The sequence below is a fragment of the Engraulis encrasicolus genome, chromosome 9, assembly GCF_034702125.1.
Source record: "Engraulis encrasicolus isolate BLACKSEA-1 chromosome 9, IST_EnEncr_1.0, whole genome shotgun sequence".
In the NCBI taxonomy this organism is placed as follows: Eukaryota; Metazoa; Chordata; class Actinopteri; order Clupeiformes; family Engraulidae; genus Engraulis; species Engraulis encrasicolus.
Genome location: NC_085865.1, coordinates 20809760 through 20833421, shown reverse-complemented (window position 1 = coordinate 20833421; position 23662 = coordinate 20809760). Strand labels below are relative to the sequence as shown.

The following is a 23662-nucleotide window of genomic DNA, read 5'->3' as shown; positions in this document are numbered from 1 at the left end:
GCCCCACCTCTGTGGAGAAAATAATAACGTTTTCCCACTGTCAGCCAAGTCATAACATTTGGGGGACTGTTTTTCATTCACCATCCCGATTGCAAATGAGAAAATGTACATTAGAATTGTGCATATGCAAGATATTGAAATAATTTTCTGTCGTCAGTGACGTCATCACAAGGTCACAAGCAGGCAAGGAGGGAGTCCGCATATTGGAATCCACCCTATTGCCAAAAGCATTTACGAATCTGCCTTGACTCACCCATACTTGAACTTGAGTGCCATCCCGAGTGCACTTTTGGAAAAATTGTCAATAATTCTTATACACTCTCTTCAGTCATGGGTAAGCGGTTAGTGCTTCAAGAAGGAGGCTGCACCTTGCATAGTAGTGTTTTTTATTGCACAGACGCATTTCGGCGTGTGCCTTCTTCAAGGCACACGCCGAAACGCGTCTGTGCAATAAAAAACACTACTATGCAAGGTGCGGCCTCCTTCTTGAAACATTGAATTTGAAATTTGGGCCAGCACCCTCAGAGACTGAAATAATTAAGAGTGACGCCTGCTCCAAGAAGAAAATTAAGCGGTTAGTGCGTCATTGTAGCCCAAAGGTTGCCGGTTCGACTCCTGAGCCACCAGGTTGGTGGGGGTAGTAATTAACCAGTGCTCTCCACCATCCTCCTTCATGACTGAGGTTCCCTGATAATGGTACTGTCCCGCCACACTGCTCCCTTGGGGCGCCATTGGGGGCTGCCCGCAAGCACGGGTGAGCATAAATGCAATTTCGTTGTGTGCAGTATGCAGTGAATACTTGTATGGAGTGCTGTGTCACAATGACAATGGGAGTTGGAGTTGGGCTTTCACTTCACTTTTGCTTTCAGTCTTGTGGACAGCCTTCCAAGAAGAGTTGAGGCTGTAATATCAGCAAAACATCATATTGAGCCCTGTGGGTTAGGAACGGGATGGCACTTAGTGTCAGTTCATCTGTGAGTCAAGGCAGGTGAGCAAATACTTACTGCAAGTCCATCTACTTCCTCCTGCCCTTTAGAGTGGCCTCGATGTCAGCAATTCAATTTAAGTTTATTCGCCAGACTCTTCCACAGTGCAGAGGCTGCAGGGAAGGATGGGAGGACGTAGAGTGACTTTCATGTCTAGCTCACAAAGCCAACCTCTGTTGCAGACGGTGTCAAAATGCTTAAAGATTTAATGTAGGCCTATGCTTATAGTCTAGAATTGTTTCAGCCCCATCGGCCAAAACATTCATTACTCCCCCTGTAAAGAAGCCCATCACACCCAGACTGAATTAAAATGATGCTTCATCATGACCAATCCTCCAATGTAATGGAGGCAAATAACCTCATATGGCATCCATAATTTGAGTACTTGTGTGCACATTTCCACCACATAATTGCAGGGGGCTCATGAGAAGGCTCAGAGGGATCTCAAAAAAGAACCAGAGAAGGATCACAACAAAGAAGCAGAGAAGGGTGGGAAGGACAAGAATGATAAAGAGAAACTCAACGGAACTCTGAAAGAAAAATCAGACGACAGCAGGAAAAGGAAGCATCATTCTGATGTGAATGGAGAGCCAAAAAAGAGGAAAGTGTCAAAAGAAGAGGAGGTCAAAGGGAGAAAAGGAAAAAATAAAAAGGAAGAAGTAAAGGACGAAGGGGATGGAAAGTGGAAATGGTAAGTCTCAGTCTTGTTGGGTTAATGATTTTTTTTTCTTTTAGGCTATATTTGAGTATATTCGATTTGATATTTCAGTGACTTTACACTTCAATGGTCTGCCCATCCTATTGTGCTTTTGGTACCAGCAGTGGGTGTTTTTAATAAATTATGCTTGTCAGCTCTTTAGTGGGGTGCCTGCTTATTTAATAAGTTTGATTGACGACCAAATATTCGCCTACTAAGATGTATCTTTTCATAACATGCAACCGTCGCATTCTAAAATTAAATTAGACCCTCGAAACTTTGCTGGTGCGGAAGCATAATTCCTGAAGTTGTCAGCCTGTGCATAAATTATTGTGCCAGCCACACACAGCAGCGCATCATTTGTTTCTAGGGGGAAGAGATACCGTGTTGCACAGCGCATGAGTAGATACGGCAGGCGAATAACAGCGCTCCTCTATCATGACAGCTGCGTGTAGTCAGAACAACTTATTGGTATCATTATATCGTTCAAACTGTAATGAACAGATTTCATTATGCCGTCTTTCAAGTTGTGTACCGCTCATTGAAGTTTAGCCGAGGCATTTCTCTTGATACACGTTTGAATTATGCGCGTGCGGCAGAAAGTTCTTCTAGAAGGTCAGTCCTGAAACTTGTGGAAAGAAAGACTGTTTATGTATTCTGATTGGGATTTTGCCCTTTTACCCTCATATTGGCAACCTTCACTGGTCAGGCTATAGATTACATAGTAACATTGAAGCACACCATGTTTAATAGGCTATCGTGTAGTGAATGTATAAATAGCTATGTAAGTTAACCTACGTGGGTTCACCTCAAGCATCACTTTTTCTTGTCAATCTCACCTGTGATGAATTCTTTCACCGAGGCTCACTGCTGAAATGACATTTTTCTTTAAATAGAAATTCAGTCACCAGTCAGTCGAATAGCCTACATCTCAAAGGCTGAATCTCAAAATGTACTTGTCCATGAAAATGTCAGAAGTGATGATGACTATGATCATTTCCCCCTATTCCAACAGGTGGGAAGAGAAGGGTAACTCAAACGATGGACAAAAGTGGAAGACTCTTGAGCATAGGGGACCTCTTTTTCCTCCAGAATATGAGCCATTGCCAAAAAATGTTAACTTCTATTATGAAGGTAAGAGTAACATACAGTATATCACGAAAGTGAATACACCCCTCACAGTTTTGCAGATTTTTCAGTATATCTTTTCATAGGAAAGCATTACAGAAATGTAACTTTGACACAATGATTAGTGACCTTTTAACAACATATTTAACCGCTTAAATTTCTTATTCACTCAGAAAAAAACAAAATACAGCCATTAATGTTTGAGCATGTGCTCACAAAAGTAAGTACACCCCAGATTAAAATCCGGTAGAGAAGGGGCTATGTTGGCTCGAATCGTCTCGAAATGAAACGAAATGAAAAGGGATGACAAGGGAGGTCATCAGTGTGCGTTTCAACCTTTCTTTGCATTGAACTTTTAAATTTTGAGTCTGCATCTGGCTTAAATAGATTGGTGTGAGATTTGAATGCAATCCTATGGAGAATATCATGATCTGCTTCAGTAGTCACAGTGCATGTTGACATGCATGTTTCTTTTAGGTGTATTTCAGATTGCCAATGTTGACAGCATTCATGCATCCCCAAACCATGTCAGTCCCACTACCATGCTTGGCTTATGAGAGGATACACCTTTTTTGTACAACTCACTTGTTTACCACCACACATGCTTGACACCAGCTAAAGCAAATTTGTTTATCTTGGTCTCAAGAGAGATGAACAGACCAATGATATGGATCACTGGAACCATGTTGTGTGATCTGAAGAGACCAAGATAAACAAATTTGCTTTAGATGGTGTCATATTCTCCATAGGATTGCATTCAAATCTCACACCAATCTATTTAAGCCAGATGCAGACTCAAAATTTAAAAGTTCAATGCAAAGAAAGGTTGAAACGCACACTGATGACCTCCCTTGTCATCCCTTTTCATTTCGTTTCATTTCGAGACGATTCGAGCCAACATAGCCCCTTCTCTATCGGGGGGGGGGGGGGGGGCGGAGGCATCGCAGGCATCAGCGTGTGACATCTGATTTTGGGTTTTTTTCCCCTAAGGAAATTATTTCCTCTCCCATTGACCTATATAGTTTAAGCCCTCACGAACATTATATCATAAATTGTCAGGAATTTGAACAGCATAGGAAATGAACTTCCCTCTTTGTTTTATCTCATTAGTCACCTTTCCTTTGATTCTGCGCAGCGCAGCGATCGTAAAATCAGTCTGCGCAAGTACTGCTGTTGCGGGGGGGGGGGCTCGGAGGCATACAGACCCTCTGAAGGGGGGGATGATGGGAAAAGTTTGAGAACCACTGGGCTAACCTGTGCTGGGGTGGCTCAGGTGGTAGATGATGCTGTATTATGTGCATGAGTATGCGATGAGTATTATGAGCAAAAAGTAGTCTCTCTGGTGGAAAACTGCATGGCAGGCACTGCCATATCAGTATGCGAGTATGACTGTGAATGGGTGAATGTGAGGTACACAATATAAAGTGCTGTGTGCTCAAAAAACTACATTAATGCAGTCCATTTGCATGATCATGCATTACTTGTGTTTTTCTCTGACCTGTTTCAGGGCAGCCACTCAAGCTTAGCCTGGCCACAGAGGAGGTTGCAACATTCTATGCCAAGATGCTGGACCATGAATATACAACAAAGGAAGCGTTTCAGAAGAATTTCTTCACCGACTGGAAAGAGGTTTTTCTGCGTGATTTGACTGTATTTGCCAAAATGATAGGTAGCATTGCTTTAAAATGTACATTTGCATGAAAGTTGTAGCGTTGCAAGATGCCAAAATCAAGCTGGGTAATCTAGTCATAATAATAACTTCAAGATGTTTTTGTCATTTCAAGCACGTTTATTTGTATTATTTCTTGCCTTCTACACTGGAAACAATACTAAGTTTGCCATTGATCTCCACAGTAAATATGGTCTAAATATGGTTTTCTTTCACTGTTTGTTGTAGGTCATGTCAAGCGATGAAAGGAAGACCATCAAAAAGCTCTCTAAATGTGACTTCAAGGAGATCCAAAAATATTTTGTTGAAAAGTCTGAGGAGAAGAAGAACATGAGCAAGGAGGAAAAAAAGGTAAGCAAAATACTGGATGGAAAAAAACAGCTAGAATAGAAAGCATTGTAGTGAGATCTGAATGTCTCTGCTTGGTCTACATTAAAATGTGTTAATATGCACCATATGCTGGGATGAAAGATATCAAGCCTGAGATGAGTCCACATCTAACATTTGCTAGCAAATAATCATAATTCCTTATGGGAATGTTGTTTCTTCTTTGTCATTCTTTTCAGACTTTGACTTTTGTGTGCTATTGAGCAGGCAGAATATCATTCTGCAGCTGCTGCATATGTGATGCTATGCATTCTCCAATAATTACCATGCTTTGGGGCATCGTGCCTCAGTGGGCTAAGGAACCATATCACAGATCTTGGGACCCGGGTTCGAGTCCAATCCGGGGGGGCTTTTTATGCCTTTATTTTGACCGGACAGTTACAGAGGGACAGGAAATGAGTAGGTAGAGAGAGACGGGGAAGGTTCGGCAAATGACCCGGGCCGGAATCGAACCCGGGTTGCTGGGGTAGTAGCCCATTGCCCTACCGTTAGGCCACAGCAGGGCCCAGTTCAAGGTCCTTTTTAGGTCCTTCCCCCATAACATCCCACTGCTTTCCTAGCTATCCTCACGTCACTATCCTGATATAATAAAGACAAAAAAACACAAAAGACTAGTGCTTTTTAGTGCTTTTAAGCCTTTATGTACGATAAGACGGTGAGAGACAGACAGGAAATGAGTGGGGGTAGAGAGACCGAAACGGATCGGCAGATGACCTGGGCCGGAATCGAACCCGGGTCAGCGGCGTAGTGATGCAGTGCCCTACCGTTAGAAGCATGTTAGGGCCAAAAATATCCTTTAAAAACACCACTACCCTGTTGTGCTGCCCACACGTGCAGGTCCTGAAGGAGGAGGGCATCAAGCTGACTGAGGAGTACGGCTTCTGTCTCCTGGACGGCCACCGGGAGAAGATCGGCAACTTCCGAGTGGAGCCGCCGGGGCTGTTCCGCGGCCGCGGGGAGCACCCCAAGATGGGCCGGCTGAAGAAGAGGATCCAGCCCGAGGACATCATCATCAACTGCAGCCAGTGAGCAATGCAATACACACACACACACACATACACACACACACACACACACACACACACACACACACACGCACACACACACGCATACACTTGTGTGCACATCAACTGTAGCCAGTGAGCACATTGCTAGGCACAGCAATGCGCATACTTGTGCATGTGTACACACACACACACTCATCTATTAACTGTTCTTTGTGAGCATGCTGCTCGCCATCAGAATGCGTGCACACACACAGAAGACACACACTCACTACTCAGCATTACCACACACACACACACACACACACACTGAAGACACACACTCACTACTCAGCATTACCACACACACACACACACACACACACACACACACACTGAAGACACACACTACTCAGCATCACTGAACACACACGCAAACATGCTTGCTTTAATTGCAGGAAATAAGCACTACTCAACATGACCACACACACACACACACACACACTCACAGCGAGTACACTATGTGCACAGAGGATAATGCCCATAGGATAATATAGTGGATCATTTGAATGCAGGAAGTGTTTGAGCTTCATATGCATATATGACGAATTTAGCAGCGCTGACTTTCTCTCGTTCATCTCAAATATTAGATTTTCTCGGAGCAGAGAGAGAAAGAGAGAGAGCTCTTCTGCAAAGTCATTATGCGACCGCGTAGTTTACCCAGGGCTGATTGAGAAGAACTTTTCATTCTGTCAACTTGATTCACTTTTCATGTCTGTGAGGGTAAATGCAGTTGTCATATCAGTTGTGGTGCAGCCCAAGGAATGGGAAAAAGAGCCCAGGGCAAAGAATGGACTTTCAAGTCTGCCGTTTGCATAAATCAGGGCCTCCCCACCACTGCAGTGGGAGTTTCTCGGAATATCTACTGCAGCGGACGAAGTGCATTTGAGCACTCAAGCATCCATGGACTTCAACACAAACACGAACAAACACAAACACACATACACACACACATGCGTGCACAAGCACGCATACATAAGCATACATAAGCATACATACTCTGTCTCTGTCGTATTCTCTGTCTCTCTCTCTCTCTCTCTCTCTCTCTCTCTCTCTCTCTCTCTCTCTCTCTCTCTCACGCCCACCAATCCATCCATCTGCCTCCTCTCCTCTCCTCTCGTCCATTCTCTTTAGGGACTCCAAGATCCCGGTGCCTCCCCCCGGGCACAAGTGGAGGAGAGTGCAGCATGATAACACTGTCACCTGGCTGGCGTCCTGGGTGGAGAATATTCAGAAGCACATCAAGTACATCATGCTCAACCCCAGCTCGAAACTCAAGGTCAGAAACCCCTGCTGCTTTTCCCTGTTCAAACGTCAAAGCAAATCTCTGGTCAAAGGTTTTTTTTTTGTTTTTTTTTTTTTTTTTTTTCATTTTCGGGTGAAATGGAAATGGATGAAAGAAAACATGGCAGTCTGTCTGCATGTTCTATCTGGTGAATGTTAGGCCACACACAATAGGCTTATGTACAGTGTAAAGAGCTTGTTTATACATGTACGGATTTCTGATATTAAAGTTAGATTTCCTTTCAAAATTGCAGCAAGTCGGCACATATTTATAGTATTTAGCCATTAAGTTAAAGGACAATCCAGCTGGTCTTAAAATAGTGGGGTGAAATTGTTCTGCCAGAAATACCCAAATCAAACGTGACATACTTTTGTGAAATATTGCATTAAAAGCCAGAGCTTCAGCCATTTTTGCTTTTGCACCAATGAATATTTTTGCATAATATTGCCTTAAACAAATACCTGATTCCTGCCAATTCCCAGCAAAACAAGACGTGCATTAAATTCTAAGATGTATTGTGTTTTGAATTGGCCTTATGCGTCAATTCTTGATGCTTTTCATGACCCTTTAAAAAGTTCAAACGATACACAGACGACTTTGAAAAGAGTGTCTGGAACTTAAAACGAGGATGTCCTTGCACACTTCACCTCTGGTTTATTTTTTTCTTTTATTTGTCCTCATACCAAGTCAAGATTCAAACAGCCAGACTTTACCAAGACATCTGTCGTCCTCACAATCACCTGGCCCTTGAAAACGTTATGTCTGTAAGGAGAGTTCTCACCTACAGATACTCTGCACATTTCAGCTCTGACTTGAAGAAAGTTAGTCACAGTCACAAACTTTTCTTACTATCGACTCCTGCATGCCCTCTGTGCTCCTGTGTGTGTGTGTGTGTGCCGTGTCGTGTCGTGTCGTGTCGTGCCTGTCGCAGGGGGAGAAGGACTGGCAGAAGTACGAGGTGGCCCGGAGCTTGAAGCTGAAGGTGGACTCGATCCGCAGGCAGTACCAGCGGGACTGGACGGCCCGCGAGATGAAGGCCCGCCAGAGGGGCGTCGCGCTCTACTTCATAGACAAGGTAATTATCAGGGTTTTTAGTATGGAGAATTATTAGTGTTTGATGATGATGGTGATTGTTATTTGTGAAGATGGATGCAGAGTTAGCCAGTATCAGATGCATGTGCGACATGTGACCAACACCATTGGAAAGATTATATTTAGCATTTTCAACATGAAATATGATGAGACCTCAATTTTTTTTAAATTATAATACCGGTATATGTAATTATTTATTTGTGTGAAGTAACTTTTAGAAATCCTATTTGCAATACAAGATCAATGGACCTTGTCAAGTTGGGAGGTGTCAAGGCAGCGGTCATACTGTGACTATAAAGGGAGGGCCGGAACAAACTCTGAGGTCAGAACACACGCGCAGACAAGAAGACAACAGGGAAGAGAAAGAAGTAGGAGAAGGAGGTGGAAAAAAAGAAGTAATAATTTAAAATGCCCAACGGGAGTCGCACTCTACTTTATAGATGAGGTAAAGATACACCAGTAGAAGACGAACGAAGACAGAGGAGAAGTAGAAGAAGAAGAAGTAAAGGGAGGAGGAGAGAACATTTAAAAAGAGTTGTATAATGATGTAAAATGCTAAACGGGAGTCACCCTCTACACACTAAAGACACCAGTAGAGGAGGGCAGTAGGAGACGGAGGATGAGGAGGAGGAGAAGTAGAGGGTGTAGGAGGGAAAAGAGGGGATGAAAAAAAGAGTGGAGTAATGATTTAAAATGGCAGCCGACATGCTGCTGCACACCGGTTGGGTGTCTCATTAGCCGGCCTCCCCTGTGAGCCGCCAGCGACGGCTTGAGCTATTAACCTCTGGGCGCCGTCTGACTCCAATGCACTGTGCTTGTCAGGCACAGGAGAGGTCGCAACGCTGAATGCTGATGCTGATGCTTGATGGGAGCTCTGAATCCCAATGTCGGCGGCGTTCGCATGCTTAGCTTTCTGCCACCGCATTGCCCAACTAGCGCACGAGCGTATATATGCGCACGCACGCACACACACACACACCCACACACACACACACACACACACACACCTGAAGGGTGCTAACGGCTTATGCTGGTCCCAGGACAAAGTCATTTGAAAGGGCCACCCCACCAAATACATACAATGTAATGAGAGCCCAATTTTGGGACCCCCTCTCCCTGGGCCCGAGACAGCTGACCCCATGCCCCCCCTCTGTTGCCTTCCCTGCGGGTACAGGCACACACACACACACACACACACGCGCGCGCGCGCGCGCACACACACACACACACACACACACACACACACACACCCCATGTTGGAGGTGATCAGCATGATATGCAAGTGGTTGCAGGGGTTAACGTGATGTTGTAGTGATCATGTTTTTATCGAGCTGTGTGTTGTGGGCAGTGCCCCTCAGGGGTACCCAGGTTCAAGGCTCCATGGGATATGCATAATGAGCTGCAGTGTCCACTCCGAGAATATGAGATGAGCGTGTGTGAATCATGATCGTTTATCTTACCATGTCTGGGTTTCAAGGCAGCCAAGTGTGGACTGTATGATCCATATTTTAAGTGTGCAGATAAAAAGTTCATATTGTGTGTCTGTGTGTGTGTTTCAAATTGCCCTGCAAGCAGAGAGTGAGTATTCTATATCTTTCATATGTATATATCCTATAGTGTCCTATAGTCTGCAGATATTTCTGTGTGTGTGTGTGTGTGTGTCTCAGTGTCTCAGTTGGCCTCGCGGCCAGGGAATGAGTCTGACTGACTGTTTGGTCTATATCTACATTGCACATGCAAATAAGTTAGAATATATTTCAGTCTGTGTCTTTCAGTGAGTGCCATTGAGTTTCATTCCCTTAAGCACGCAAAGTGGCGACGCAAGATGTAAATCTGCATTCCTGTATATTGTGTCTGCAGATATATTTCAGCTTATAGTGTATCTGTGTCTGAGTGTGCGTGATTGTGTGTGTTTCAGGTTGCTTTAAGAGCAAGAGATGACTTCATCTGTATAGTCTAGACTCTAGATGTATGTTGTCTGTGCTATATTTGACACTATATGTCTGAGTGTGTTATTCTCTCTCAGCTTGCCTTGCGAGCAGAGACTATGTATAGTCCATGTACTGTGTATTTTCTAGGCAGTATTTTACTGTGATTTGGCTTACCTTTCCAGCAGGGACTGATTAGCTATGTTCTGGCTCTATACCGTTTCTGACTCTGTATACAGGTAGATTTCAGATTGTGTGTGTGTGTGTGTGTGTGTGTGTGTGTGTGTGTGTGTGTGTGTGTGTGTGTGTGTGTGTGTGTGTGTGTGTGTGTGTGTGTGTGTGTGTGTGTTTCAGCTACTCTTATGGGCAAGGAATTAATTACCGGTACTGACAAATTACATGTGGACCATAGAGATAATGTACTGTGTTTCAGAGTGTGCAAGGTGATGAATGACTGACTCAAATCTGTGGCCTGACGATGACTGACTATATTACCTGTGCAGGTGTAATCTTTCAGTGTGTGGGTGATTGTGTGCTTTTTTGTTTCCCAGCCGGGTGTGTGTGTGTGTGTGTGTGTGTGTGTCCCAGCTGGCACTGAGAGCAGGTAATGTGATGATGTATTGTGTGTGTGTGTGTGTGTGTGTGTGTGTGTGTGTGTGTGTGTGTGTGTGTGTGTGTGTGTCCCAGCTGGCACTGAGAGCAGGTAATGTGATGGTGTATATTAGGTGTGTGTGTGTGTGTCTGTGCGTGCGTGTCTGTGCGTGCGTTTCCACAGCTGGCCCTGAGAGCAGGTAATGTGATGGTATATTGTGTGTGTGTGTGTCTGTGTGTGTGTGTGTGTGTGTGTGTGTCTGTGTGTGTGTGTGTGTGTGTGTGTGTGTGTCTGTGCGTGCGTTTCCACAGCTGGCCCTGAGAGCGGGGAATGAGAAGGAGGATGACACTGCGGACACGGTGGGCTGCTGCTCACTGCGCGTGGAGCACATCACCCTGCACGACAGCCTGGATGGACAGGAGTGGGTGGTGGAATTTGACTTCCTGGGAAAGGACTCCATCCGCTACTACAACAAAGTACCTGTGGAGAAACAGGTGGGAGCTCAAACATGACATCTTTGTTTACTTTGTGTGTTTTGTGTAATTGCCGGCGGGTGGGTTATTTGTCTTGAATCAGATCATTCTGAATTAAGGCTGTTTCTAAATCATTTATTCAGTTCATTTCATAAATTAATATATATTTATATTTATAACATACCGTATTTATATTATGGTAAAGGTAAAACTAGCGTCCGCGCCTTTATCTTTCTTAGGAAGTTTCGCTCTGTGCGTAATTCCTAAACAGTGATTCAGGAGGGAGAAGGAGCAGTCGCACACAGGAGCTGAATGCAAATCAGTGAAACTGTATTAAAAAGCCAAAAAAAATAAAGAAAAGACAAAACACAAAAGTAACCAACGTTTTTGGGAACACTGATGATGGCCTACAGTCCTGAAAAATGTGTTACTTTTGTCTTTTGCCTTTTCTTTATTTTCGGCTTTTTAATTTGCATTCAGCTCCTGTGTGCAACTCCTTCTTCTCCCTCCTTTATATTATGGTATACAATTATTATATTTTATTATATATTTATAGATATATATTTTTATTATTGGTCTATATATCAACTGTGTGTAATCCTCCATATTAGTCAGGAATTGACTTAATAGACTGTTTGCCATAGTGAGGGTGCATGTGTGTGCACACCACAGAGACCGCTTTATTCACCGTGGCGATTTTCTCACACAAGTAAGAATGTTATTGTTAGGTTCAGCCCTGTCACACACGCTGGTCAAGCTTGGGGTCTAGCTGATGTAGCAAGAACTTAAGGGGAAAAAATAGACACTTTCAGGCTGAGAACTTGAAATGCATCCTTGGTGGTTTAGCACACCTACTGACAAAAAGAATTGGAGCTTTGATTTTTTTTGGCGGAGTGGGGGTGGTGTTATGGGGTACGGGAAAAAGGGTGGGAGGGATTTTAAACTTTTTTAGGAGCACCCCCACCAGAATCCGCCTGGTTTTATGGGCTCTCACAGCATCTGCATCCGGGGGAACCCAAAGCAGCAACTCAGCGCTGTGATTTCATTTCGACTGGAGGATCCGGGCTTTAGTGGATTTGACCTGGGGGGGTGGTGGTGGGGTGGTGATGGCTGCATCATAAGCAGGCTTTATGTCAGCGGAGGTCCTAAGAAAACAACTTTCTTCCCAAACTCCTCAGTTCTTCTTTTTTTAATACTGTCAAGCGGAAACTTCTTGAAGCACTGCAGTTGTGAAGTTTTATGTCTTTTTTTCCTGCTGGACTCATGGCGTGCTTTGCGTTTTTGTCTGTTTGCAGGTGTTCAAAAGTTTGATCAAATTCATGGAGAACAAGGACCCAGAGGATGACCTGTTTGATCGTATCACTGTAAGCTTACCTCTCAAGCCCTCCTCAGCTTCCTGTAAATCACGCGCATACATGCGTATACACCCAGACACATACACGCGCACGCATACAACCACATACTGTATAATGGAGGATTTGGCCAAATGCTACTGTGAAAATTTTAAATAGGCGTATACTTCTGCCATGATTTGCCACTCACCTTTTTCTATCTGTCTCATGCCAAGACGGTCTACCTGAATAAGAAGCTGAACGAGTGCATGTCGGGCCTGACGGCCAAAGTCTTCCGAACCTTCAACGCCTCCACAACCCTGCAGGACCAACTCAACAAGCTGACCAAAGGTTAGCCATGGGCTGTTCCAGTTCATCTTCATCATTGCTCATTGCTCTGTCTCCGCAGGACAAAATGCACTGTGGTGCTCACCAAAGCAAGCCAAAACAGTGGTGTAACATAGCATTATTAACTCTGGAAACGACATATTTTTGGAAAAATAGTAGCAGAAGTAAGCAAAAGTATCCAGCGTTCTTCAGTAAATCTCTAAAGCCACATCAAGTCATTTTGTGTTTGGTCACACACTGATGGTTGAGTATAAAAGCAGAATTGTTTCTTGTAGAAAATGTAGAGGCTTCCTGCTCCCCTGAACTTGGTAAGTGAGGGTCTAATGCAATGTTTCCCAACCTTTTTTGTCTTGTGTACCCCCAAGCTTTTTCATTGTGCCATGAGTACCCCCTAAGTCAAGTTCTATATCGCTTTCTCCATCCCAATGTAACTAAGCTCCATATGTTTGTTAAAATTAATTTTTTCCAAGTACCCCCTGCAGTGTGCTCGCATACCCCTAGTGGTACACGTACCCCTGGTTGGGAAACACTGGTCTAATGCACAGTAGCATAGGGCAGCATAGCAAATTCCCAAGGGCCTGTCTCCCTGTTACATGCTGATGAACCTCTGAACCGGTTTTGTCAACTTGACTTGAAACGGCTTAGTGTATGCTGCTTTAATTAATCTTTTAAACAGCCTATAGGTTGGCTGCCATGTTAACATTTGCTCAGCGCACCCCTGCTTGGAAGGGGAACATCGTTTACTTACCAGTCTCCCGTCTGCTCTTGTCTTGTCTGGTGTGGCGTTGCAGACGACATGACAGTGGAGGAGAAGATCCTGTCGTACAACCGGGCCAACCGAGCTGTAGCCATCCTCTGCAATCACCAGAGGGCGCCACCCAAGACCTTCGAGAAGTCCATGCAGCTCATGCAGGATAAGGTACAGCACACAGTACAACACAGCTGCACAGACACACAGACATACAGTAGTACAGACACATGGCCACAGCACAGATCCACAGGCACCACACAGACACATGGGCACAGGAGCGCAGCACAGAGGCAGGGAGACAGGCTCATGCAGGACAAGGTACAATAGACAATACAGCAGCAGTGGGACACAGGCACAGTACAGACACACTGGCTCATGCAGGAAAAGGTACAGCACACAGCACACCACAGCACAGAGACACAGGCACATCACAGAGACATGGGCACAGAAGCACAGCACAGAGGCACAGGCTCATGCAGGACAAGGTACAATAGACAACACACCACAACACAGCAGCAGTGGGACACAGGCACAGCACAGACACATGGGCACAGCACAGAGACACTGGCTCATGCAGGAGAAGGTACAGCACACGGCACACCACAGCACAGAGACACAGGCACATCACAAAGACATGGGCACAGCAGCACAGGCTCATGCAGGCCAAAGTCATTTCCCATTAGTCCCTTCACTTGGCGGCCACCAGGGCAGCTGTTTCAGATGAAAAAGGCCATGGGGATCTCACGGGGAAAACAGGAATGGGACAACTGAGCGATACTGAATCCATATGGTTAGAGTCGCAATGAAAACCAGATCGTAATGACTATCTAGGATTGAGCGTATGTATGAAAAGTAACGTGGTAAAACATTGTTTTCTTACCGCTCATTTTGAACTGTGCATGTGCAGCACTTCACGACAATACGTTCTGCTTCGCGGCCTGTAAGATCAAGCGGCGTGGATTCTGTAGCAACCCCTTGTGAGTAGCTAACCGGTGTGAGTCGCACATGTCATCTGCCGGTAGCAGATATTGTGAAGGCATATCGATAAGGTCTGAGCAGTCGCAGCAGAGCAATATGCTTCCGGACAGGTGAAAGATGTGCAGGCACGTACTATATTTCTGTTACAAATGGACCCCGTTTATTTCTGTGGACTCTTTCTGAAGTGTTCCGTGTCCTCTGTGTCCCCAGTGTCTCTGACAGAATAGAATATAGATTATCTTTTATTTGTCATTGTAACATGTACAACAAAATTGAGAATTCCTTGTTGATTGACGCCATAAGTAATACAAAAATAAAATATAGCTGCAAGCAGCAATGCGGGGCCAAGCAGTAAACTTGCCAAAGTCGCCATGGCAACAGAAGGAACTGCAGCGCCCCCTTTGGCCCAAATCTCGCCAATGTTGGTGTGCATTCCTTGGAGGGGAGTGTGCTCACATGAACCAAGTTTATTTTGAATCCCTTAAAGGGCTGACAAATATAAGCTCACTTCCTGTTACCTGTTGGTGGCGCTAGAGAGTTTGAGCTGGGAATCTGGATTTTTTTTTGTGGGAGGTCACGGGATTGACTAGTATGTGTGCAAAAAATAGCTAAAAGAATCTGACAAACGGTTGCTGAGATATGACCTCACTTCCTGTTTTGCCACTTTTACGACAATTTTAATTGGCTATCACCTCCAAACAATAAGAGGTATCAAAAATTCTTTGGATACCCTAATGCCTATCAGTCTGAAGATGATGTGTACCTTTTTGCTGGTCATTCTGTCAAAAACTGTGTGACAAGTAGCATTTTATTGAATTTTACAAAATTCAAAATGGCGGAATTTCTTTCTGCGTTTACATAACGTTATATAGTGCGTTGGATTCGGCTTGGCCCAAGGATTCTAGTGATAATAATATCTTTTACATCGTGCACATGGTTTAAAAGCTACAGGCAAAAATGTAGCTAAAATGTTGACCTGTTGGTGGCGCTACAGAGTTTGAGCAGGGGGTCTGAATTTTTTTTCAGTAGGTCATAAGATGGACATCTATGTGTGTAAAAAAATCCTAGCCGAAACCGACAAAGGGTTGCTGAGATATGACCTCACTTCCTGTTTTGCCACTTTTACAACAATTTTGATTGGCTGTCACGGCTAAACGATAAAAGATATCTAATATTTTTTGAGACCCCATACAAACCTCAGTACAGAGATACAATATACCGAATGTCGGGCGAAATGGTCAAAAATTGCGGGAAAAATAGCATTTTTATTGAATTTTACAAAATTCAAAATGGCGGGACAACTATCCGGCAAGAAAATTACGTCATAGGGTGCGTTGGGTTCGTCTTGGCCCAAGGATTCCAGCGATACCAGGTTTATGAAAATTGATCCAGCGATTCAAAAGTTACAAGCAGAAATGTACCTGGGACTTTCACCTGCTGGTGGCGCTAGAGTATTGGGGCTGGGGACCTATAACCTGCTGTGGGTAATGTTGATGCTGCCTCAAATATGTGTGCCAATTTACAGCATTTTTCTATGTATGGTTCTATGGGCTGCCATAGACTTACAGTGAATTTTACAAAATTCAAAATGGCGGAATTTCCCTTCAGCGTTGACATAACTTCATATAGTGCGTTGAATTCGGCTTGGCCCAAGGATTCTAGTGATAATCATATATTTTACATCGTGCATATGGTTTAAAAGCTACAAGGAAAAATGTAGCTAAAATTTTGACCTGCTGGTGGCGCTACAGAGTTTGAGCTGGGGTTCTGATTTTTTTTGTGGTAGGTAATGGGATGGACTACTATGTGTGTACAAAATCCCAACCTAATTCAACAAAAAGTTGCTGAGATATGACTTCACTTCCTGTTTCACCACTTTTTTGGCTGTCACGGGTAAACGATTAAAGGTATTCAATATATTTTCAGACCTTATATGAAGTTCAGTCCAGAGATACTATATACCGAGTTTTGGGTGATTGGTCAAAAATTGTTGGAGAAGTAGCATTTTTATTGAATTTCACAAAATTCAAAATGGCGGGAAAACTATCCTGGCGGAAAATGACGTCATAGTGTGCGTTGGATTCGTCTTGGCTCAAGGATTCCAGGGATACCAAGTTTTTGAAAATTGGCCCAGCGGTTCAAAAGTTACTCTTGCAGACACCCACCATGTTTGTTGGTGCACTAGAGCAGGGGTGGGGAAACTTTTTTATTTCAGGGACAACATGAAATTCTGTGGAGGGGTGAAAGCACGCTTCCACAAGAAAGTGTCACCAACAACTTGGAATTACATGACATTCCACCAGAGCTTAATTGTTTGAATTCGTTAGAGCAACATCTAATAGCCAAAAATATTTGCTTCATGAAGTTGCTTTGTTTACCTAGGGGGCGCCAACGAGGTTGTCATGGACCTTGTGTCTGCGTTCCTATAAATTCTTCAACTGTAACGAACGTTCTACCAAGAGATGAAACTGATGACAAAATGATCAGAATAAAGTTAAAACGCAAACTTTCTTATAAAACAGCATACGAATTTCAATGTGTACACACAGAAAGAGTCAGAAATGCATTGAAGTATTTAATAAAGAACAACAAATGGTATGACGATGTCATTTTAAATGATCAGTGGTTGAACACTTTGGATGATAGGCCTACTGACCACAGTGATGAAACACATGATGATAAAGACAATGTTGATAACTCTGATGTTGAAATGCAGGACAATGTTGAAAATGAGGAAAAAGAGGAAGAATTGACTTACATTAAAGATCAAACAGGACTAGTTTCAGACACATCCTTACAACCGATCGATATTGGATCTGAAATAGTTGATCAACATTTTCAAGACATACTGAATATGGCACCTGCTGAAGGTAACAGTCCAGTCAGTCTTCTAACTGACAAAACCAATGAAAGCAAGAGTTTTCCTGTCTTGTATCCTGTAGGAGGTCCTACGTTTCATTCTGAAAGAGATTCGAAAATAACCCTCTCACGGTACTTGAATACACGGTTACTGAATGCTGATGGACGGTTTGCAAGAAACACTGATTTTCTTTTTTATGCACAATACATTTCAGAGGTACAACAAGTGCAGTCTAGCATTTCAATTGCATTACGTAAAGGCTCGCAAAAAGACGTGTCATCAGAAACCTTGCTAAACACTGACTCATTGAAATCTTTGCTGCATAACAATGAGGGCTACAAGTTTATGCGTAATATTCGTGGCACCCCGCCATATTGGATGTCAGCGCAGAAAGATTTGTTTGCTATGATAAGACAGCTTTCAATACCAACATTTTTTGCATCATTTAGCTCGGCAGATCTACGTTGGCCAGACTTTCTGTCCAGTTTGCAAAGGGCTGAAGGCAAAGAAGCAAATGTTGCAGATCTTGATTGGTCAAGCAAAACCAATTTGGTGCGTTCAAATCCAGTTACGGCTGCGCGACTTTTCGACGAAAGGTGGCACTGTTTTTTGAAAGATGTGATTTTATCACCAGCACAACCAATTGGTAAAATAATTGATTTCTTTTATCGCGTCGAATTCCAACAACGCGGGAGCCCGCATATTCACGCTGTCTTCTGGGTGGAAAATGCACCAAAAATAGGCACAAACAGTGATGCAGAAGTGACTGCTTTTATTGACAAATATATCACATGTCAACTTCCAACAGACACAGAATCTGAGCTTTATGAGACGGTTAACAGTGTACAAAAACACAGCACAAGACATTCCAAAACGTGTCGTAAAAAAAACACTGTGTGTAGATTTCACTTCCCAAGACCCCCTTCCGAAGAAACGTTCATTACAAAAACAGTAACTTCAGAAGACCCTAATGATTCTAAACGTGCAAGTGAAATTATCAACACACTCAGAGCTGCATTAACTGCACCAGGTTTTGATTTCAATACAACAAATGCATTCTTTCAATCTCTGGGAATTGATCAAACTATATTTGAATGGGCATACAATATGTGGTCTACAAAGAAAACCATTGTAATGAAGCGAAATCCTTCAGACATTTGGGTAAACCAATACAATAAAGATTTACTCAGAGCTTGGCAGGGCAACATGGACATTCAGTTCATCACTGATGCATTTTCAGCTGCTGTATACATACTATCATATGTCACAAAGGGAGAAATGGAACCAGGTCTGCTCTTACAACGTACTCAAATGGAAGCATTGAATGGGAACTTGGATGCAAAAGCAGCATTTCGGCAACTTGGAAGTGTTTATCTTCACAACAGAGAAGTTTCAGCTCAAGAAGCAGTGTATCGCTTAACACACATGCACTTGAAAGAATGTTCGCGTGATGTACAATTTATTCCTGTTGGTGAAAATCCTATGAGAATGAGTTTACCATTGTATATGTTACAAAGTCAGAGTCAGCATACCAGTGAAACCAATGAAAATATTTGGATGACCAATATTGTTGATCGTTATACAAACAGGCCTCAGTCAGAAGAAATGAATACGTTATGCTTGGCAAGCTTTTGTAGTGAGTATCGTGTGATTTCAAAATCACAAATTCCCAAAAACAACGCATCGAACAACATGATTCAATTAAACAACAATTTGGGATTTGTCTTAAAAAGAACTCGATCACAACCTGCTATTGTCAGATATCCACGCTTTTCTCCTACGAAAGATCCGGAAAAATACTATCACTCATTATTACAATTATTTTTGCCACATTATGAAACCATTCACCTCAAACCACCGCCTTTTGAAACATATGAACATTTCTACAACAATGGTGCAGTCAAATGTGGCACTGATGTTCAAACTGTCAAATCAATAGTGGACACTAACAAAGCTCTGTTTGAAAAAGAAAGCAATGACATTGACAAAGCTGAACAATTGTTGCAAAATAACATTGACCTCACAGATGCGTGGGCAATATTAGCTCCAGAATCGGAAAATGAAAGGCTGCATTGTTTGCAACTTATGAAAGACAAAGTTGTTGAGGATGAAGATGACGATGACATAGCAGCTAACATCCCTGATTTGACGGCTAACCCACAAACTGTGTACTCCTTGGAAACTAATCATGTTACAATGCCAAGACAAGATGCATTGGATTTATTACGATCACTAAATCAGGAACAATCTGCAGTCTTTTACGCAGTTCGCAACTGGTGTTTGCAGAAACGTTTTGGAAAAAACCCTGAACCATTACGCTTATTCCTTACTGGTGGTGCTGGCGTTGGCAAAAGTCATTTGATAAAAGCCATACATTATGAAAGTACGAGGTTGTTACAAGATGATGAACATCCAGACGAACTACCTGTCATTTTAACAGCACCTACAGGAGTAGCAGCTTACAATATTGGTGCGTCAACAATACACAACACCTTTTCAATTAATGCAAATGCAGCTTTGCCTTATCAACCTCTGGGTGATGAAAAGGTTAACTGTTTACGAAACAAAATGAGAAATATGCAAATACTTATCATTGATGAGATTTCAATGGTGGATCACAAGCTTTTCTCTTACATCAGCGGAAGATTAAGACAGATAAAACAGACAAAAGATTACTCATTGTTTGGCAACATTTCGGTTATTTGTTTAGGGGATTTTTACCAACTCAAACCTGTGAAAGGGACACCACTCTATGCTGACAACAAAGGAGTTAATCTGTGGGAAAACAATTTTGAAATCGTTGAACTGACCACTGTTGTTAGACAACAAAATGCTACATTTGCAGAGACACTGAATCGCCTTAGAGTGCGTAAAAAAACTGACCCTCTCAATAGTCGTGATGTGTGCACATTAAAACGACGTGAAATTGAAGATGACCATTCGATCTTACATATATATGCAACAAATGCTGAAGTGCAAGAATATAATGTCAAAAAATTGAACGACACATGTCCAGATGTAATCCAAATATTGGCCCAAGATTTTCAACGAAATCCTAAGACTGGAAGAATGGAAAAGATGGCTGGCTATCACACCAAAATTTTCAATTCCTGTTTGCCTAAATGTGTCCAAGTTGGTGTTGGAGCGCGTATTTTGCTCTTGAAGAATTTAAATGTGCAAGACGGGCTCACGAACGGAGCAGCAGGAGTGATTGTAAAGATTATCAACGGTGATGATGATACTGATCTTCCAAAAGCCATTTATGTTGAATTTGATGACCCTAACGTTGGAAAGATTCAGCGAGCTCAATCAAACAGGCAATCTGAACGTTCAACTGAATTGCAAGTACAAGAAGACCAAATTAGTAACAATGGTGGAGTGCGAAGACAGTATCCTATTGGTTTGGCATGGGCTGTAACTGTCCACAAGTGTCAGGGCCTTACAGTTGAACATGCATTTGTGTCTTTACGCAAGATATTTGCAGCTGGCCAGGCATACGTTGCCTTAAGTCGTGTGAAACATCTCGAAGGACTGATCATTGATGAATTCAAAGACTCTGCTATATATTGTGATGAGAAAGTTCAAGTTGCCATGGAAAACATGCCCAAATACATCTTCAAAAAGTCAATCTCTGATGACAAAAACACTGTATGCAAAATTGCACTGCATAATGTTCAAAGTCTAAAAGCCCACATTAAAGACATTGAGGCTCATGGGACGCTAATGAAAGCTGACTGCATTTGTTTAACAGAGACATGGCTAAATGCAGACACCAGGGACATACCACAACTTCCAGGATTTACCTTCCAACACAATCCAAGAGTAAACTGTTATGATCAATCTAAACCTGCCTTTGCACAGTTGAAACAAAAAAAAGGTGGTGGTGTTGGCATATATTGCTCTGACAAGGTCAGTGTTCAAGTATCACTTCCCCACACGCGCAATTTGGAGTGTCTATATTTTGAAATGCCACATGCAAAAATAAAGGCTGCTGTTTTATACAGACCTAGATCTTACGCTATTGATGAATTCAGACAACAGTTGCTGCAGATCATTCATGAACTTGAAAAATACCCTGGGAAAAAGGTCATCATGGGAGACATGAATGACAATTTCTTTGTATCCTCTACGATTGCAAAGTTACTTGATCAACATGGATACAAGCAGTGTGTTGAAACATTCACTTCAGAGAAAAATACTTTAATAGATCATGTTTACTATAAAGGTGCACAAAATATTCTCGTTGAAGTTGTACCAACTTACTTTAGTTTTCATGAAGCGATTCTGATTTCATTTTAATACTGTGTCCTGAGTTTCCTTTATGGACAAATCCTCTTTCACTTTAATAAGCTACATTTTTTTCCAACTAAAGAAGGCAACCAAAAACTGCTCTTTCATGAATTCACATTATGATACATTGTTACTATGCTGCATGCACACACACACACACACACACACACACACACACACACACACACACACACACACACACACACACACATACACACACACACACACACTCACACATCGTAATACATTAGGCCTACAAACTACGTTTCTTATTTATTTGCTGTAGTAGGCTACTATCATGTATTTTATGTTCCATTCAACACTGACACATTGAGTCATTCCATGAAATTGATATCACCATGGTTTATTTATATTACATTGCTTTTAATCTGTTTTTTTTTCAATATGGATCATTTTGTTTCCCATTCAATAGTGACAACATGTGTATTATTTTGTGAACTTCAAAACACATCATTTGTATATGCTATATTAGCTATTAACATAAGACTAAATCAACTGCTTTCTAACATGTTCTCTTTTCTCTTTAACTCTTCTCCACTGCTTGTTTGAGTAATGAACTACTCTAAACACTATTCAAAATGATTCATGCTGCAGTGCAATCATCAGTTATTAATGTATTACCAGCATTGTGTCTTTGACCTGCCAGACATGAACTGCACCAACTAGCAGGATTACAGGACATGTTGGGGCAGCAATGTTTGCAGCCCCTCAACATGACAAGTTGGGGATAGCTGCATTCACGGCTTTCAACATGGACCTCATGTGGTAGCAAGTGTTGGTGTAGTGGTGCGCACACCTTGTGAAGTGAAGCAACGTCAGTAGCTACACAGCATTGAGGCAGCAACACTTGCACCTTGTTCCACGGGCACCTCATCCAACCACCACCTCATCAAGCCAGTATTAAGGTTGCAACGATGGCAACCTACAGCAAATCCTCTAGTGGCAAGACAACGTTGGGGCCTCATCAATGGTTGGACAGCGTTGAGGACACTGGCTAGCAGGATCAAGGCCTTGTCAGTGGCACATTCATGGAATTAACCACCAATTGTACCTGCCTCATAATTGTGGATATATCACTTATCCCGAATCATGAACTGCGCCAAACATTTCAACATTTCACAAGCTTCTTTTTTGTGGAAACTAAAACCTGACTTTGAATCTGCACTTCACCAAACAGAACATATTTCAATGTTGACAATTTCATGCAATTATGCACATCCTTATGGTCTTGCATGGAATTGGAACCCCAATAACTAATGTTCTTTGTTGTTGGAATGGACACCTGAAGCTTTTGCCTTGCAACATTACCAACAAATACCCATCCATTCTTCCAAAGCCCAGCGAAATCCCTGGAGTTCCTTGAACATGAAGTGACAATTAAACCCAAAGACCCATTTCATGTACTTAATTCAGCTGAACAACCCCACAGCTTCAAGTATATTTGTTCAAAAGTTTGTTTTGTTTCATTTGCTGTTTTGGGGTATTAATTTCATGGAATGACATATTATGATAAAACACACACACACACACACACACACACACACACACACACACACACACACACACACACATACAGACACACAGACACACAGAGAAATGTGTATCTTATGTTTGATTGTATGTGCTGTATGTTTCTATTACATTATTTGGCATAACAATACTTCTTTATTTCTGTTAATGCTACATCATTAGCTATAATAAAACAGAAGCTGTAACTATTTTGGTAATTTAATTTGTTTCATTAGTATTGTTATGTATATTATGTACTAGTACTATGTAATTGATTACATGAGCTAACTTTTG

The 23662-nt window shown here is 42.5% G+C and overlaps 1 protein-coding gene across 4 annotated transcripts in view; it reads left to right on the top strand.

Moving 5' to 3' along the window:
* The window catches only part of top1mt (DNA topoisomerase I mitochondrial), a 33110-nt gene that overhangs the window by 1145 nt on the left and 8303 nt on the right, over positions 1 to 23662 (top strand). For 3 of the 4 annotated variants that reach the window (XM_063206741.1, XM_063206740.1, XM_063206742.1), the window contains exons 6-16: positions 1403 to 1677; positions 2699 to 2817; positions 4319 to 4440; positions 4709 to 4831; positions 5705 to 5892; positions 7045 to 7189; positions 8127 to 8270; positions 11119 to 11301; positions 12576 to 12644; positions 12848 to 12962; positions 13751 to 13878. In XM_063206741.1, the coding sequence (XP_063062811.1) occupies positions 1403 to 1677; positions 2699 to 2817; positions 4319 to 4440; positions 4709 to 4831; positions 5705 to 5892; positions 7045 to 7189; positions 8127 to 8270; positions 11119 to 11301; positions 12576 to 12644; positions 12848 to 12962; positions 13751 to 13878 (1611 nt within the window). Of the gene's footprint in view, positions 1 to 1402; positions 1678 to 2098; positions 2299 to 2698; positions 2818 to 4318; positions 4441 to 4708; positions 4832 to 5704; positions 5893 to 7044; positions 7190 to 8126; positions 8271 to 11118; positions 11302 to 12575; positions 12645 to 12847; positions 12963 to 13750; positions 13879 to 23662 lie in introns of those variants that run through there. The other variant, XM_063206743.1, reaches the window with a different exon arrangement.